This window comes from Rosa chinensis, chromosome 2, assembly GCF_002994745.2.
Source record: "Rosa chinensis cultivar Old Blush chromosome 2, RchiOBHm-V2, whole genome shotgun sequence".
Taxonomy (NCBI): Eukaryota; Viridiplantae; Streptophyta; class Magnoliopsida; order Rosales; family Rosaceae; genus Rosa; species Rosa chinensis.
Window position 1 is genome coordinate 13,399,209 of NC_037089.1, and position 19,353 is coordinate 13,418,561.

At 38.7% G+C, this 19,353-nt stretch overlaps 2 protein-coding genes across 2 annotated transcripts; one reads left to right on the forward strand and one right to left on the reverse strand.

Annotated features, from left to right (window-relative positions):
• Positions 1–3,104: 3,104 nt before the first annotated feature.
• LOC112186541 (probable polyol transporter 6) lies at positions 3,105–5,325 on the reverse strand. Its single transcript, XM_024324990.2, has 2 exons — positions 4,918–5,325; positions 3,105–4,654 (listed from the first exon to the last, which is right to left on the reverse strand). Exons 1-2 carry the CDS (start codon positions 5,093–5,095, stop codon positions 3,246–3,248), a joined length of 1,587 nt encoding a protein of 528 aa, XP_024180758.1. The 5' UTR covers positions 5,096–5,325; the 3' UTR covers positions 3,105–3,245.
• Positions 5,326–11,490: 6,165 nt separating this feature from the next.
• On the forward strand, positions 11,491–12,800 carry LOC112189643 (transcription repressor OFP7). Its single transcript, XM_024328989.2, has one exon. The coding sequence runs from the start codon at positions 11,677–11,679 to the stop codon at positions 12,679–12,681; it is 1,005 nt and encodes a 334-aa protein (XP_024184757.1). The 5' UTR covers positions 11,491–11,676; the 3' UTR covers positions 12,682–12,800.
• Positions 12,801–19,353: the final 6,553 nt, after the last annotated feature.

Genomic DNA, 19,353 nt, shown 5'->3' on the forward strand with positions numbered 1-19,353 from the left:
ATAATTTTTTACCTTCAGGTCTTTCAACTTCAATTCCTCCAGTTTCTTTCGTTGTGCCTCTGTCTGCTCTACTCCATTTTCTGGCTCAACGTAGCCAGTCTCCACCAAGCTCCAGTATTCCTTAGATCTAAGGAAGTTCTCCATTAACATACTCCAATGGTCATAGTGACCATCAAAGCAAGGTATGGCTGGCTGTATGAATTTCCCCTCGGTTGTCATCTTTTTTTTTGTTGTAAACTACAAAAACTGCTGCTTTGTTTTGTCAGGCCCAGTAGGGGCTCTGATACCACAATGTTAAGAACTAAAACACCAAGAACAAGTGCTCAATGATCTCCTGGGAATGACTTCCCCCTTATTGAACAACACTAGGCTTATAAATAGCCTTTTACAATCTTAACAGAAAGAGAAAACCTAGCTCACGTTTACAACTAAACAACGTGATAGATGCAACTAAAACAAAGTCAAAGCATTAACCACATGCCCTAAAAACTAGGGCTTATTCAAACTGAATACAAAACTCTAACAGAAAGACCTTCTCTTCAGAAACTGTATGAGAGCAGGTGAGTACTTTGAGAGTCTAATTTTGAAAGGGGCAATGCAAGCAAATTCACTGGCTCAATACCGGATGGCCGTCAACTCGCCCGCAATACGATGAGTATCTCCAGAACAAAACCTGGGCCAATTACCTTCAAGAAATATTGCATACAAAGTTTGTGTTTGTCTGATTTGATCAGACCTGTTTTTGGAGCATTTGTATATTTATAAGCTCGTCACAGGTTTTGATTAGGCTCCTTCACCATTTATTTATCTTTTATCAGTCTTCTTAATTATCTTAATGAAATTAGATCTTTCATCATCTTATAGTGCTTCTTATGCTTTCTGAAAATAGTTTCGAACGCTAGCTACCTGCAAATAATAATTAATTTGTAATTTATGCCAGGCTAGGTCATATGGGATCCCTCGACCTCCCTAAAATACAAAACCTTGTCATTCTGCTCTTGTTACATACTTACATTCTATTGTGTATATATTTATGTCTTGGTTAATAATCATGGTTTTGAACCCTATATGACACTTGTGGAGTGTCATATAGCCTCGACTTCAGAACAATTATGTTGGATAATATTCCTAACATTGTTCTTTAGTTTCGAAATAGTTTCTAATACTATCACACAAGACACCAATTATTTGAAAGATATATATATATATATATATATATATATATATATATATAGCCCTTCTTGGGTGCGGACGTCCGCACCTTTTGCTTCGGTACGGATTTCCAGTTTTTCTCCACTTTTCGATCATATTGTCACATCTTAGCAGTTCATTTTTTAGGTCCTAATGTATAGATCATCTCTGCAAAATTTCAGCCAATTTGGTGATCGTTAAGGCATCCAAAACTGCAATTTACCATTATAAATACGAACGGTTCCGGTTCGACAGATTCGGTCCGTTCGTGTAAATTGCAGTTTTGGATACCTTAACGATCATCAAATTGGCTGAAATTTTGTAGAGATGATCTATAAATTATGAAATAAAAATTGAACGGTTAAAATGTGAAAATATGATCGGAAAGTGGGAAAAAATGGCAAATCCGTACCTTTTTGCTTCGGTGCGAATATCCGCACCTGAGCAAAGTTCTATATATATATATATATATATATATATATATATATATATATATTGGACTGGACAGCTCTAGAATTATATATCTTAATCCTAGAGAATCTGAATGAATTCTTAGACTAGGAGCTCTAGTTGTTTGAAGAATGAGTCTTGATCTACAATGATATATTTCCCACAGAAAAGGGTTTGTTAACCAGCATAATTGAAAATTAATTTACATTAATTATTCTGCTTATAAGCCTTACAAAAGTGAAAAAGAGTGGACTACGTACTGTATGTGTAAGTGGAAGATAGATGGTTTTGCAAAATAGCTAGTGAGCATCGACTCCTCTAGTGTCTATGGGGAAGTAAGATCAGTATCGTGGTCCTCTCCTTTATCAACATTCGGAAAAAATTCCTCAGATTCTGCAAGTATATCATACATAAGAACAAACCTTGGCTTCTCAGACCAAAAAAGGAACCTTACCCTTATTCTTATCAAATTTTGTAGACAATATTTATGCATGTGTTCATATATAACTTCATATACTATATGAGATAACAAGACACAACAAATTTAATCTCACCGTTTGACAACAAATTGAGAAAAGGTCTTGGAAGAATCAAGAAGGCACAAACATGAGACAACAAGATATATACATAAATTCAGATAAAAAAGAAGAAGAAGATATATACATAATGTGCATACAAACCTTCGGAAACCCAGTTCCAAGCAGGACTCTAAGAATCCCCAAAAGGCCAAGTGGTGGAAAAACACTTTGCTCTTCTTTAAATGGAAATGGAACCTCGACCAAAACTTACTATGTCACGGTGGTGACTTTGAAGATGTACACCAGGCCAGGGTTAAAGCTTTCAGTGCCGCAAATATTTCAGGCGCAAGTAGGCGTTGGACTGACGTACCTTATATGAGCCTCAGGGACTTGTAAGATGGAGCAGAAACAGTGGGAAGAAGAAGAGAGGAGCAGGAATATAGAGAGAAAGTGAAGGTTTTCCCAAAGCTTTAAAATAATAATAATTTATTTTAGGCGATTTACCATATTTTAACGCTTATGAATGAAATTGGATGACCTTAACGTGTACACCAAATTGTTAGAGCCAGTATTAATTGTTAAATTTCTTTACTAAGTGGCATGGCAATTCAGTTATCTAGCATTAGAGCTGTACGCATATTTTAGATTTACTTTTGCAAAAATTAGTGAAATCAAGACTTATTTAGCGATTTGATTGTTACTACTATCATTTTAGTTTCATCCCAGTGTGATGGTTTTCGATGTTGACACTTTGTTTGTATAAATAAACATTAAAAGAGGTATGTAAAGGATGAACAACTTAAAACTCTTAAAGCATATTGTTATTGTAAGGTTCCCATAGTGATCGATGACGCTACGTACACTTTCTTTCCTTTTGTTATTTTTTTCTTTCTTTCTTGGAGAAGTTATATATAGGACAGCATCGAAAACAAGTAACTTGACAACTTGAGCATTATTTCATCCAACTTTTTATAAGTTTTAACTTGATATAATTACAAGCATCATAATTTATTTAAGAAGACACACAAATTTGTGAGAACCCTAGATTGCTTTTAAGGTATAATTTTCTCACAAATTATTTTCTAGCTAGGCATCACTTCTAGATTGCACTCCAACACTGTTTCTAGATTGATCAGCACCAGTAGTACTCCTATAATTGCTGAAGAGCATTTCCATCTCTTCCAAAGACCTTCCTTTAGTCTCTGGTAAGAACAAAAAGAAGAAAATCCAAGCCGACACAGATATCCCTGCAAACATAAAGAAGGCCCCTCCTATTGTAATTGCCTTATAAATTGGAATGAAACTCATTGAAACAGCAGCATTTATAACTCTGTTTACAGCTACCACAACACTAGTCCCTTGTGCTCTCAACTTCAAAGGGAAAATCTCAGTGCTGTAAACCCATGTAATTGGCCCAAGTCCAATAGAGAAGAAAGCCACAAATACATACACTGCCACAATGCTGAAACTTAGAGCCCAAGCAAGCTCCTTTTTGGAGTTCTCTGCCATGGTCAATCCAAACCCTAATCCTGCGAGAGAGATAATCATCCCCGCAGTGCTCATCAACAATAACTTCCTCCTACCAACCTTGTCAATCAGAAATGTTGCCAGCAGTATAAACACAATCTTTGTAACCCCAATCCCGATTGTGGCAAGCAAGAGCGTGTCTTTGCTAGTAACCCCAGCTTTCTTGAAAATTCTCGGACTAAACAAAATCACGGATTCTATTCCTGTTGCATGTTCGAAGAAATGTATTCCGATTGCCGCTAGCAAAATCCTCCGGACAGCAGGACTCGGCCTCAGGAATAATTCTTTCCACACCCCTTCTCCTCGATTGTTAGTTCTATGCTTCACGACATCATCATCGGTATTTTCGTCAATACCAATCGCAATTTTGATGTCACGAAAACGAACTTGAGCTTCTTGTTTGGTATTAGAAACCAGTTCCAACACTTTCTTAGCCTCCCCTAAACGACCTTGCATCACTAACCACCTTGGGGACTCTGGCATTTTGCGAATCCCAATAGTCAAAGCAATTGCTGGGACTCCAGCAACCCCAAGCATCAATCTCCAGCCAAGTTTCAAAGCCAGTTTCCCAAAAAGGTAATTTGATACGTATCCGAATAAGAGCCCGAGACTGATGCAAAGCTCCGGTAGAGAGGTTAGTATACCCCGCGATGTAGGGGATGAGATCTCTGCTGCATAAACCGGGGCGATCATGAGTGCAAAGCCCACACCTATGCCAGAGGTGCACCTACCGATCATTAGGACCGCGTAGTTTGGGCCGTAGCCCATTAGAATTGCCCCCACCAAGAAAATTATAGAGGATAGGAATATGGTGTAACGACGACCAATGTAATCGGAGGTTCTTCCGGCCGCTAAGGACCCGACTAGGGCGCATAGGTTTAATATCCCGGCGAGGACTCCGACTTGTACATCACTGATTTTGAGATCTTCTTTCATGAAGATCATTGCTCCACTCATTACAGCGGTGTCTGATCACAAAACGACCACACAAATTTAAACACATACATACCGTGTACACTTATAAACTGAGCTTAAATATATAGCGTAACTCATTTGCGTGTTTGAGATTGTGAATGTATGTGAAGTAACTCTAATTTTTTTTTTTATAGTCTCAAGATTTTAAGTGTGATGTGATATTGTGATTATGTAAAACAATAATTATACCGAGAGGATTGTGATCACATGTTAGGTTGATGAAAATTAGAGAGAGAGAGAGAGAGAGAGATATTACCGTATCCAAATATGATGGATATTACAGAGGCAAGCACAGCGCAAGCAAAAGCACTCTTGTTGAACTTATGTGTTGTAGTATTTTCTGCACTACCCTTCATCTCCATCTCCAGTGAAGACCCAGCAATAGTGCTTATTCTATTCTGGGCATTCATGTCTATGTGTGTTTCAGACTGCATGTTAACTTTTGTTTCAGTCTATGATGAAGAACTGTATGTAGCTTCTCCTCTCCACCAATATTTGAGAATCTGCTACAATATCAATTCTCCATCACCAAGGGTCATTTATATACCATAAATTATGAAGGAGGTGCCATATAATATGAGAAGTAGTAAACGCAAAATCTTCTATATATCTAATTGTATGTATCTCTGGTGGAACCCCCTGAATATAGCTTAGAGTGTGCCATCTAGATTTTGTCTCGTATGAAAAAATGCAAAGCACTGTTCTAGTTTAGGTGTCTGTTTATGTGTTTGGAAAGATATGAGGAAAAGAAAAGATATCGTCACTGTCGAAAAAAGGGCCTAATTAGGACTTTAGGAGGGAGCCTCATGAACTCCGTCACTGTCGAAATTTGAAAACTGTCATTATGCTAATTGCCAGTTGCCATAGTAGGTTTACTTTTTCAGAAATTAGGTTTGCACTTAATTATTTCTTTTGACTAAGAAAGTTGCATCTGCAATGTAACCTACATATTTTGATCAATGATTTTGAGAATCTACAAGCAAAAGGTTTTTCATACTGATTTTCGCTAGCTTCGTATGATGCACAAATGTATTATGGAAGTTATATTTATGCTTGCTCCCTTCTCACACAACTTTGAATTATAATTATAAAGCAACAACGAATTGTAAAAACCCAATATATGTTTCTAATACAACTGTCTTGATCAGTAGATCGAATACAACCGTTCGGAAAAGTTCCATACCAAAATTTCTGACTGTAAGTTATGAATACAAAATAGATGGATGATAGCACAACCTTATGTTCAAATGGCCTTCTACACCTCATTCTTAACTGCAAAGTTAGCTCATGGTCGAAAAATGTTTATTTTTAATGTCACCTTATAAAGTTCATCTCTAGAAAAATTTATCCAATAAGAAGCTAACTAAAAACTCACGTAACTAATACCAACAGATACTTTCATTCAAAGAAAATCATTTGAGAGATGGTATAAAAAGTGAATGATTGTGGCCACCAAATTAAAGGATGGTACGTATTGCACTACCTGAGAAGTATGATTGCGGCAGGTATAGTGCAGTAGTGAACAAGGGAAAAATGCCTGGAAGATTGCATTGGTCAGAGATTCATGGCTCATGCGTAAAATTCTTTTCCCACTTCCTTGTGATAGTGATATGGCAAATTAGGATCGACTTCATTTAATGAATTGAATCATGCACATTGCACTACAGAAATATCAGAGGACGATGATAAGTACCTACTATAGGGTTGGCAATGAAATAGACAACTGAAGCCCTGGCTTACGCATATAGTGGTAATAATTGTTCGTGTTCTTGATCATTTCTTCTTATTCTTTCCAATTTTATGTTGTTAGATAAAGCATGCGGTAATATCTGACTGTACATGATTTTGATGCCTCCTACTTTACTTATCATAGAAACAATTCATCGTGGTGTTATTTGTGTAGTGGAAAATATGTTATATAAGGTAGGATCTTATCTGTCGAATCATCAAATCGGAAAAGGTTCTGCAAAGTTCTGGCCGGTTAAGTTTATGTCATTGTCGATCATTGAATCTTTTCTGGTCAAATATGGAGCTGCAACTTTCGGTAATCCAAAAACCACTTGGCCATCCATATATATATATATATACATATATATATATATATATATATATATATATATAAGTGGATGTTACTACGATTGGATTCTAACTTTCTAAGCATTAAATTTCCAATATCAATGCAGCAATGCTTCACCACCTTTGGCATACCTTCTAATAAGATCTAACAAGGATCACTGAACACTGATGGTATTAGCATCTTGCATTGCTTAATAGCGGAGGTTTAAATTCTCTGCAGGATTCCCGCCCACAAGGTAGGCCCAAAGGCCCCAAACTACAATCCAATGAGTCCCACTAGTGTCTTGACTTGCCAATGGTTTAACAAAACATTAACTTCTTAGAACAAATGGTGTTGAGAAAAGAATAGCCCAAAAGTTGAAAAAATGACCCAAAATCCAAAGCATCCCCCAAACCCATTTACAACATGGCTCTAGGATCAGCATTCAAATTTTCAAATTCAAGAAAAACTAAGAAGCAGAGATGTGGTGGGGGTTTGAGTTGGTACTAGCTCAGTAGTAGATCCACCAATCTACTGGCATACTCAGAGCGCACCATGCTGTTCTGAGTATAGGACACTGGAGTGTTGTGTAAAAAAGGGGCATTAAGCTTTGCCAAATAAACATGTCCCAGAGGACAAAGAGAAAAGGAAAAAAGGAAAAAGGAAGAGACACTTGCATGCAAAGATGATTCTGTTTCCTTGGATGCCCACCACCAGTTGGATAAACTCTTCCAATCTGGTTGACTTTTCTTCCAATTTAACAATCTGCCTAGCACAAATAGGGCCAGGCTCCTTTACTTGGCACGCTTTAGAAAATCTGATACGCAATGCAAAGCAATAATACAAGCATGAAGAAAGAGTAGACAACAAGACTTGCTATTCACTCTCTCCTTCATGACCACTACCCACCACTCCCTTTCTTACAAATTATGAACTAGCAAAGAGACTACGAGTCATCAGAGTTCTCAGACAATTTGACCCAAAAGAAAAAGGAGGTCTCAGACAGGTGCTGTGGTCAAGCTAGGTCAAATTTTTATTTATTTATTTATTTATTTTTACTGGGGTTACAAATTTATGATGGCTCAATTGCTCCAATGCCTATGAGCTTGCTTATTAAAAGGGGTAGGGGCCTATAGCCACCAAGTGTAATCCAACTTTAGGATATGAAATTTGGCAGTACTCTTTTGACTTTGCCTACCAAAGAGAATTAAAACACAAAATCCAAGTTGATATATCTGTATTTTGTGATCTCTGTTCATCTGTCCAAGAATCGATATCAGCGTACGGACGAATAGTGGATGCTGTCCAGGGGCTACCTTACACACACCCAGATCTCAATGAGATCGATCGTCACCATGTTATACATCAGACAAAAGACAAATAATGATCGTATTTCACTCTCCTATTTTCGGGTGTGTCTTGCTCTCTTGGAAGACGGCTTCTTCTGCATTTTATCGCTTTCGGCCAAACTATTTCAAGAAGATAGAAATGGTAGAAGCAGAGCAGTTCCAGAGAGAAAAAAGAGGGGCACCCACCTGTGTATTATGAATACGAGGTGACAACGACAATACTTGGCATCATAGCCTACTCAGGCGTTATATATATCCTACGGTGTATTTATTATGAGAATTAAAATTGACGCTCCTTATTTTACAATATACACTCTATATTTTCTTTTTTGATAACTTTAATTTTGTTTTTAGTGACTTGACTTTGTATTTTTATAAGAACTACAACCAAAGATAAGACAATGAATCAGCAATATTTTATACTCGACCAGAACTCCGTCAAACTTGGAGTCTCGAAAAATTCTAAAACCCTAGAGAAGTGTTGTTGTCCTTTGTTCTTGTCCGACTGCGTCTCGATGTTGATGCAGGCTTAAGGCCTCGCTGGCGTACTATGTGAGTGGTCGAACGGGAGACTTGTGTGGTGGGCGTGTCTCAGGCCCAGAGGAGTTGTCACTTTTCACCAAAAAGGAGGTGGTTGCGGCAAGGCTATGGGTTGGGACCGAAGTCGACTTGGGCTTTAGCCAGATCGAAGTGGCGTCAGTGGACTGCGGTCATGGGACAGTGAGCTAGGTTCTATGGATGGCTGGGATGGATCTGGGGGACGAAGGTGCATGGACGCCTTAATCTGGTTCGAAGGCAGGATCCTTTTTGCCGGTTGGTGTGGGGTGATGGTTGTGATAGTTGGTGTCGCCTATTGGTGGTCTGACGGGGCCGCGGAGTGTTGGTGGTGGTGGCACTACGGCGGCGAAGGGATGACGGGTTTAGAGGTGGGGAGGTAGAGGTGCAGCTTCTATTGTGGGCCGAGAAGAATGGGCACTGGTTCCTGGCCGGCTTGGCCTTTTGGGCCTTACCGGGGCTGGTAAATGGGTTTGGGTTCAAACCTTAGGCCCTGCCCTAGTTGTTGTTGTTGTTGTTTTTATTTTTATTTTTTAACCTTTACCCCACCTCACCTAACCCTTACATATGTTAGTGAGAATCGAACCCATGACCTTTACAATGTTAGAATGATAATTGACTTGTTGGTCATAGCTCACCGGCCAAATAAGTACTTTGTTGCTATGACTCGAACATGAGACCTGCCCTAGTTGTTTTATTATTTAGAGTTGTTATTTTTTTAATGTTGTTTAGTTAAGCGAGCAATAAGTCCCTACACTTATCATATAGGGCTAGTCGAGGTTTTTGTCTGTATGTGCACTCAAAGTGCCTTGTCTGTTCTAGGTAGGCAGCGAGTTCATTGCTTAGTCAAATGGTCGCTACCACCTAGTGGCAGAGTGAGATTAAGTGTTGTCGGATCTATCTTCTAGCGGCAACATAGTAGGAAACATTTGTTTATGATAATTATGTTACGTTGTAATCGAGTTATCTTTCCGTTATGTTACTGCTATGTCAAAGCAAATTGAATAGGCAGTGGCCCAGTATGACACTCTTTGCTAGTTGGTGCTTGTTGGAATACATGTCTTCTGTAGAGATTCCTGATATTATTTCAGGAAAGATTATTCTAATTAGAGGTTTAGGCCAAATGTCCCCCTCCCCTCTTTGTATTCGACAGTTTCATTAATTATGGTTTGAGGGCAGCCGCATCAGCCATTCATTCACCCCAAAAAAAAAACTACAACCAAAGATAAATGATTTTATTATATAAAAAAATTCGTAACTTGAATATAAGTTTGATGTACATTATTAGTTTTTTTTTTTTGGAAGCAAATAGGGGGCCTTCCCCTTACTTGAATTTATTAAAAAAGTAAAAAGAAAAGAAGGAACTTAGGAGGGGGACCAAACCAAACCTCCCTACAAAAGCAACAAAAAAGAAACAAGCTATCATAACAAAAATTGGGGAATACCCAATTGGTTACTCTGACAATGCGATCAAATAAAAGATGGTGGAGCATCTCACACCACCATATAATTACGAGAAGTTGTACCATAATTCGCCAAAACATCAGCTACCTTATTACCTTCACAAAAAATATGTGATACAGGAAAAGTCATTTGAGAAATCTTGTAAAAGCAATTGAGCCAGCTAATACGAAATTGCCAGGGGACCAACAAAGGAGACTTAATAAAATCTAGAATAAGAGAAGAATCAACTTCTAACCATATGTGCTTCCAATCATGAACCCAGGCCAGCTCAATTGCCTTAATCACAACCATCACCTCTGCCGCAATGAAACTAGGAATCTAAAGATTAGAAGCAAAAGCTCCAAGAAAACGTCCCATATGATCCCTAAACATAGCTCCATAACCTCCAACCCCCACATCATGTTTCCAAACTCCATCAAAATTAATCTTAATCCAACCAATCATTATTAGCTCATTCTTACTCTTTGAATCGAACTAAAAAATTCGTTATGACAATGTTAAAAAGAGGTAGAGCTAGAGTTGAAATTTTGGGTGAACTTAACTTTTTTGTTTGAGTGAGATGGGTTGCATACAGATATTTAGATAGCTTTAGCTTAAGTTTGGCTAATAGTATTGAGAAGGTAAGCTTACCTTTTGCTCCGTCCCGAATATTAGAATTGTGTTTGTACAAAGTCATGGTTTGGATGTTCTTTAAACTACCATGCCGATATACTTCTTCCCCTTTGTTCTGGGTTACATTCTGACCTACAATAGTCTAACATGTACTTCATGTCTTCATTTAACGGTGCAGTCACTATGACCTAATAATTTTAAACAATTCTATGATAAACATATGAATTATTAAGTTTTTGAGTCTCAATTGATATTTAAGTCGTATTATAAGTCTTCATGTAATTTATTTTCAATGAAGAAAATGGTTCCTAACCCTGTCTTAGACAATTTCACCAGGAACCCTAAGCCAAAGACCACGTTTGATTCGCGAGAGGTAAGCATCAGGAAAGGAAATTTGTTTATTTTTTGCGTTTGGGATACAAAAGGAAAGGAAAGTGAAGAATGGAAAATAAGGGGAAAGTAGTTTATTCCAAACACAAAGAAATCACTTTCCTTTTTCTTTCCTTGCATTTATTACTCATAACACATTATTTTATTATATTAATTACAAACTTTTTAATAATTTTGTTGATAACTTTCTTAATGTTATCAAATATCGGAATGGAAAGTTATTGAAAAAATTCATTCCCTTTCTTATGGGAAAGTCTATGCCATCAAGAATCACTTTCCTTTCTGTAAACTAAACGAGGCCTAAGACTGTGGTCATCATCCCTCCAGGATGAAAATGAAAACAACACTACGCCATCGATCCTGGATTTTGTTTTCTTGTTACCAAGTAAACTATACACTAATACTGGATTGCTATAATAGTATCAAACACTGGCAATATTAATTACTTTGCCTTCCATTTTGGGTAGACATGGAAATGTATAATTCCAGACACACAACTTCCTATATAAAGCCCCACCATTGCCTACCCAAACAGTTTTGCTCTGCTTTCAAACCCACACTGCTCCATCACCCTCCAAGCTAGCTAGTCATGGCGAAACGTTTCAGGCTCCGGATATGCAGGGTTATTCCCTCCTTCCAATCCTGCCGTTCAAAAGACCCCGCTTCTCTCCCTGCCAATCCCGTCCCTTCATTTCTCCGACCATCCCCATCACTCAACCACCACCTCACCACCCCACCATCCAAATCCCATCACTCCTCCTCCATCAAACGCCACGTGTCCTCCGCATTCGGCTGCGGCTTCGGAACAAAACCAACCCTTTCCGACGACGACGACCACAGCGGATCATTGCCGCCGGAGCTGTTCGAGTGGGAAAGAGAGGACAAGTGGCACGTGGTCGCCATGGTCAATGAAGACAAAACCCCCCGTCGCAAAATCTACACTTCCTCGGCCTCCGCTGACTCCGACCGCGACGACGCCGTTTCGCTTTCTTTCTCTCCTCCTCCACCTCCGCCTCCTTCCTCGGCGGAGAAGAAGAAAAAACAAAGACTGAGGAAAAAGAAAACAACGACGAGTCGTATGATCCGCTTCAGCACCTCCTCCGCCGAGAGCGGACTCTTCAGCGACGAAGATGAAGAAAACGAAACCCTAGTCTCCTTTTCCACCGACTCCTCCGCCGATATATTCACGCGCCACCTGGCAACGATCCGCGAGACGACCCCTAGGCGGAGGAAGAAGACGAAGAGTAAAGCTAAACGCAGCGTTTCAAGGAAGAGTGTTGAGTTTGAGTCCCCTAGGCTGTCGGTGTTTCAGAGGCTTATACCGTGCAGTGTCGACGGGAAGGTTAGGGAGAGTTTCGCGGTGGTGAAGAAGTCGGAGGATCCGTACGAGGACTTCAAGAGGTCGATGATGGAGATGATATTGGAGAAGCAGATGTTTCATGAGAAAGAACTGGAGCAGTTGCTGCACTGCTTCTTGTCTTTGAATGCGAGGGAGCACCATAGGGTCATTGTGCAGGCTTTCTCTGAGATTTGGGAGGGTTTGTTCTGTGGTAGTGCAAGGTCGTCAGGAGCTAGAGTTTCTAGAGCTCTTTAGTTGAGCTCTATGTGTTTGCAGTGGAGATTAGTCCGTGTAATAATTAATTACATGTATGGCAGGGTTAATGTGAAGATTATTAACGTGTTAATTTATCTAGAGACTTGATCTTGGTCATGCATCTCTTCTTATTCTACGTGAACGTTAGGGTTTGTTGCGAGGATATGTACAAAGCGGTTCTTATTGAAGCGTACCTTTTAAATTATTACAAATGCGTCTATAATTAAGAAAGCACCTTTAGCTAGGTCTGTTCGATCCACTGTATTTGCAAGTTGTTCTAATTTTCTGATTTTCCAAAAGCACTTCAAATACATCTAACAACAAGTTATGCACATTAAAATTGTTAGACGTTGATGTGTTGATGTAAATTTAAACATCATATACATGGATACACTTTTTGTTTTTGGTCGTGATACTTCAATAGATACGTAATACTAGTTATAGACTTATATTTTTGAGAAATTAACAGTACAATAAGGAATAATGCCAATTGTACGTACGGTGATGCACTCAATCATCTACGTACATAATCTCACGTAATGCTTCTGAATTCTGATACTGTGAAGAGCAAAATCTCTAGCCTGGTAACTCATTGTGCTTAGTACGTACACATCACAATCTATACTGTCTTGTTTAATTCTTGTTTTACTTTGTTTAATTGATGAGTATTCTCATTCCTCTAATAGTACAATTATCATGAGCTTTACCTTAGCTTATATACAAACTTACATGCATTCATGAATATTCTCCTTATAATTGTAAAGCGGGATGGAATTGGGAGCTAGGGGACTGATAAAAGCCGTGTCGAACGGAGCCATGGAAGGGATCTAATTACTAAAGTTAAAAGTGAATGCAACACCTAATCAACGAGTTTGCACTTTTTTTGTTTTTGGTGGACATGGCATGATGGTCCTTTTGACAGGACCAACACAGTAAAATGCGAAATGAGATGTTAATTAGGATGCTGGACTTGTATTTGACTTAATGATTAAAAGCCAGCCTCCGCTCCTAATGACTAAAATGATGTTTAGGATGAGTAAAGCTAATCCTAGCTATCTCTCCTACGTGCTTCTCATGGAAAGTATCCATAGGTTAACATGAGAATTGAAAAACAATATGTGAAACAAGTGTCTGTGTATATGCAAGGGCTGAGGCTCATTTGTTTGGGTTTTGATGTTTTCTAAACTTTTAACATGTTACAGCTTATTCTCCTAAACTTATAGAAATATTGTTCATTTGTCAGTTTGATCGTTCCGTAAATAATGAAATAACGTTTAATTCTACAAATTCAATCTTACTAAAATCATAATTGAGTTAGGTAAATCGATACGCTCATACGATTGAAGAAATTGTCTTAACATATTTTGAAACTTACAGAATCGTGAGAGTGTATTTTACTTAAGTAAAAAAATAGTGATTATAATTTAAATGAATGTGAGTTGAAGTTTGAAGAAATCATATAAAAAAAATATGTAAACATGTTTTTGTGAACATAAATATATATTTTATCACACAAACATATTTCAACGTTGTCGGTGCATATCAACAAAAGAACTGTCCAACAGTGACATTGGAAGAAAATCTTCTTCTAGGTTCACCAAGAAATCCGGCAGCCAATTGCTGGCTTTGGTCCTAGTAAGGTTCATGATTATAAAAGAGACCAAACCGAGTTCTTCTTTGTTTGTCAACAAAATAGTTTCATCTAAAAGTTGCTCCATAACAGTGTCTAAGACCAAACAAAGAAAATAGTACCTAGAATGTATTACAGTTAATTTGTAAGTGTTTATCTAGAAGAGACAATATTCTTAACTATAATGAGCTAGCGACATCACCAAAATATGACCCATAATAGACCAGTGCAACGTGACACTTCTTTCTTTCTCTACAGACTCTGTCACTCTATCTTTTTACGCACAAACGGAATCAAAGAAAATTTCCCTTCAATCAATTCTCGCACACGTAACGTAAAGGGTAGCCTTGCCAGAATGCCAGCCCTAGCCTTATGGGAATCACCAGCAGAGAGAGAGTGTGTGTGTGATATGTCCGCAGATGATGTGACGAAATAAATATACGACTCTCATGACCAGTCCTCATCAGGTCAGGTGTTGCTCTCTACCAGCTAGCTACCCCTCATTGTTCATTTTCATTATCTCTGAGCTTCCACTATTGCTCTGAATAACTATGACGATTTGAACCACTGCAGTCAAAAGTAAGACTTCACTCATACTGTTAATGGCTACCGGGTCTGGGTAGGTATACCCCGTCGTTTTCAATCTTGGCCGAAGAGAATGAATCTTACTGGAAACGGTGCGTTTCGATCTCACACACGGCGTCAGAGATTCTTTCCCACCTGAGAAAGAGAAATGTGGAGCTCTTCTTCCGATGAACCTTGGCTTTTGGCGCATGAGCTGATATATTTCAGAGCTCAGTAATCTCTCTCTGTGTTGAGTCAGTGAGTCACCAGTTACGTATTTCCACCGTTGGATTCTTATCTCTTGTGTTAGCTTGGGATTGAGGCTAAGAATCAAAGATTCAAAGACTGGCTTGTTCCTATTTCCCATAACACCTCTGGCTTGATTAGTTATATCTTGTCCCAGAAATTACATGAAAGATTTAAAGGCTAGGCCGCTAGGGTTTAGCTGGGGGTTTATTGAGACTTCAAAAGAAATATGGGATTTGATGGCATTTATTGCTTAAGAGGAAATCAAGGAGAGCGCCTATATCCTGTGTCACATGTCACTATTTATAGAGCATGATTATTTTTAGAATGTAGTTTGACACTTGTAGAACAACAAAACATTGAACAATTTTTAATAAATTATCTTACTTTTCAATTTTTAAATATTGTAAAGAAAAAAAGCATTAGAGATTATCAATATTTCCTCAATTAGAATACATTTTCAAAATTATGTTCTAATGGTAACATTAATAAACATGAGAGTTTAATTAGAAATGTGGCATGATATGATTTGACGTGTTGGGAGGTAGCGAAATATGTTAAACCTTGTTAACACTATATTTTCTTCAAATTCTCTTATACCATAAGCTAATAGTTGAGCATGATTTTTAGAAGTCTTCTAACATAACACTAAAACCTCAAATAATTTTTTTTTTTTACATTTTATTATTTTCTCAGTTTGAAAAATCGTAAACGAAAGTGTTGTGATTTTAGAGTTCCGTCAGTTTGACAAGTGCTTAAAAGTTATTAATTGAGAGAGGAAATATTTCAATGAGAAAATAAAACTATTGTTTAAGGAAAACTGAATTGGAAGAGAATTGAGTTGTGCTTTCATTGATAATAGAAGCCTCTTTATATAGAGGATTACAAGACATAGATACCGAATTGTACAAGAAAAGATAATCGTACAATTAATCGGATATCTATGAATATCTCCGACAATATTTCTAATTCAAAACCCTATTACAACTAGGTCAAGTAACCTAGAGTTTGGGCCAAACACATATTTGGATTTACTTAAACACTCCCCCTTGTGTTGCCCAAATGTGGTGGTCCTCTCGTTGCCTCATTAAAAACTTTGTCGAGTAACAAAAACCCAGTGGGACAAAAATAATCTCGGTCGAAAGGGGAAAAGAGCACAACACAGCTTTCACGTTTCGAGACTATACATGTCTGCATCTCCCCCTGATGTCTGCATCTCCCCCTGATGACTACGGTCATGGGAGTTCGGATAACTCCAGCAAACGATGCTACCAACATGTTTCTCGAAAGTGGAATTTAGGCAATGACTTAGTGAGCAAGCCTGCCACACTGTCTTTAGATTGAACCTAGTTCACTTTGATCTTGAGGAGAGTCTGTTGTTGCTGATTATGCTTGGTGTTGTCGCTTTTAATGTAGCCTTGCTTCATTTATTCAAAACAAGCACCATTATCCTATACGCTCATAGGCTGATCTGTGGTAGACTTCGAACCACAATTGTTCGAACATGCGTAATTATGGATCCAATCCATATACATTCACAAACCACTTCGTGAAGAGCAATAATCTGTGCATTGTTCGAAGATATAGAGACTAGGGTCTATTTTGTAGACCTCCAAGATATCACGGTCTTTACCTATAGTGAACACTTAACCAGTCTGGGAATGACCTTTGTGTGGGTCAGAGAGATACCCAATATCAGCAAAACCTTCCAAAACACATGTCGTTTTGGGATGGGGATAGTGGACGCAGGCCAGCGCTGGTAGCGTCCCTGGTGTGTGATGGGTCCAAATCCATCATCTCTCTGTAGGGGTAAAACAAACTCATATCAATCGTACATCTCAAGTACCGAAAGATATCTTTCACACCAATCTAATGACGTCGCGTTGGCGCAGAGCTATATCTAGCTAACAAGTTCATTGCAAATGAGATGTCCGGTCTCTAGATTGAGTGGCGGTGGGTCGTAGACGAATTAGCATAGCTTCATGCGATATTACATCACCCCAAGCAGATATGCGCACCAATATCCAGCCTACCATCATAGTTGTTTCCGCGAGACCATTTGGGTGTGTACATGAGGATATGATGTCCAACATCAGTCCCTAATGCAATAACCATTGAAAGTCTTCGATGTAAACTCTCTAGCATTGTCAAGTCCAATTGACGGAATAGGATGATCTGGGGAGTGAGCCCATTGTCATATGATATGTGCTAGGAGTGTAGTATACGTAGAATTTATAGGTGGACAATGGCACAACATGCGACCAATGTGTTTGCATGTCAACCAACATCATGAGATATTTAAACGTCCACAAGTTGGTTGAATCAGTCCACAAAATCCCCACGGACTCTATGTAAAAACAAAATGAGTATTTTCAAATCGTTTTCATAGGACGGTCTCAGTCCTAATTTCCCTAAGGAACGAGCTTTGTAAAACGAGCGAGAGGCTTTAGAAGCAACCAATAAAGATTTTGGTTGGGCCTGAGCGTCTGAAACGCTATTTGAAGCAAAGTTGGTGATTTTAGCATCACCTAGGGCGCCATCACCATGATGGATGTCATCCATGGCGTCATGGATAGGGACTGTGTCAGCCTTAGGCTGGTGGTGGACAGCGGCGGCGGCTGCAGTCACACTTAGTCCAGGACTCAACTTTTGATTCATGCTTCGTTTCGCTCGAGAGAACTGATGTCCGTGTGAAGTCTTTAGTAGACGAACCATCATTTTATGACTAGAATGACCTATCATGTCGTGACAAAGCCAATATGTGTCTAAATCCAAGAGATCTTCTCTCATAACTTTATTGGATTTAATAGCTCGAATAGTGACATAGAGTCCACTAGAAAGACACATAAACTTCTCTAAGATGCGCCTTTGTTCGCAATCGTTAGAGGTATTGCAAAGGAACTCATTTATGTTCTCTACATGCGTTTTCGCATGAAATTCGTTGGCTATTCATAGGTGCGATTTGCCCTAGGAGCGTAGAGAGTTTCTGTGACAATAATCAAGGTGTAATTCGACAAGGGGAACTTGGGCTATTCCATGTCCTTGAATTAATACTGATGGCCCAGCCATCGTAGTTACAAAGTAATATGCTCAGAATCAAAATAGAGTCAAAATGGAGTCATAATGAAAAGAACTCGAAATTTTATTCATAAGCCAACAGAGTACATCATTGTCTCTTAACCATTAGGAGAATCTAATCCAAATGTTAGCTAATGCAAAACAAAGGTAGTCATTTGATTTCTTTCAGTAACTCCAAAATAAGTATGACCAGGTGAGTAAAGAGATGTCGGTGGAGCAAAGCTCACTTAAGTACCACTTATCTCAAAACCTTCCTAGACATCATACTCATTTTGGATGAGCCTATATGAAGAAAAACTAAACCAATGACATTTACTACAAAGTATATGGCAATTGCCTATTACATCTCTTGGAAAAATAAAGACTTAAACATAATTGACGATCTATTGATCCCAGCCAAATTTGTAGTCTTCAACCCTTCACTGTAGATCATCTTCTTAATCTTCTTGTTCCACATAGTGAGCTTCTCTTGCTTCACAATATGTTTTGTAGGCGGTGACAACTTCTTCACGAGCTCTTCAAATGTGTGCCCAATGACCGGATACTCCACATCGAGAACATACATCTCTTTGCTCAGACTCCATTGATTGAGGCGCTTTGAAAGCGTCATTTTGATGGCTCTTAATGTTGGTGGCACCACCAACATGGCCAAAGGCGTTGCCTCCCTCTCTCTTTCCGCGTTGACCTCTTCGGTTCCGTGTTCTCCTATTTTGGCGGTTACCTTCCTAAGTAGAGCGATTATATGGACCAGAACGCCCAAAAGTATCCCTAAGATTAGGGTTTTTCTCTTGGTGTCCTCTCTTAGGGGCGCGACTATAATTCGATTGTGGAATATGCTCTGTTTCCACGGATCTCGAATTATAGTTCTTCACAAGGATGTTGTCATGCTTTTCAGCGACATTCATAGCGCTAATGAGCTCATGAAACCTTGTAATCCATCCTGCAATAACATCAATTCAATAGTTCTTAGCAACCATCAATGCAGAGACGGAGAAGGTAGAGAGAGTTTTCTCAATCAACATCGCATCTGTGATTTCTTTACCACAGAATTCCATTAAGGATTTAATGCGAAGTGCTTCCGAGTTGTATTCAAGAACTGACTTGAAATCACAAAAGCTGAGGCTATGCCATCTCACTTCTAGGTCAGGAAGCAG

Excerpts from the sequence above, each read along its gene's own strand:
- LOC112189643 (XM_024328989.2), top strand. The coding sequence starts at position 11,677 with ATGGCGAAACGTTTCAGGCTCCGGATATGCAGGGTTATTCCCTCCTTC.
- LOC112186541 (XM_024324990.2), bottom strand. The coding sequence starts at position 5,095 with ATGCAGTCTGAAACACACATAGACATGAATGCCCAGAATAGAATAAGC. Across the intron at positions 4,655-4,917 it reads ATCCATCATATTTGGATACG|ACACCGCTGTAATGAGTGGA; the intron begins GTAATATCTCTC and ends TTTTGTGATCAG.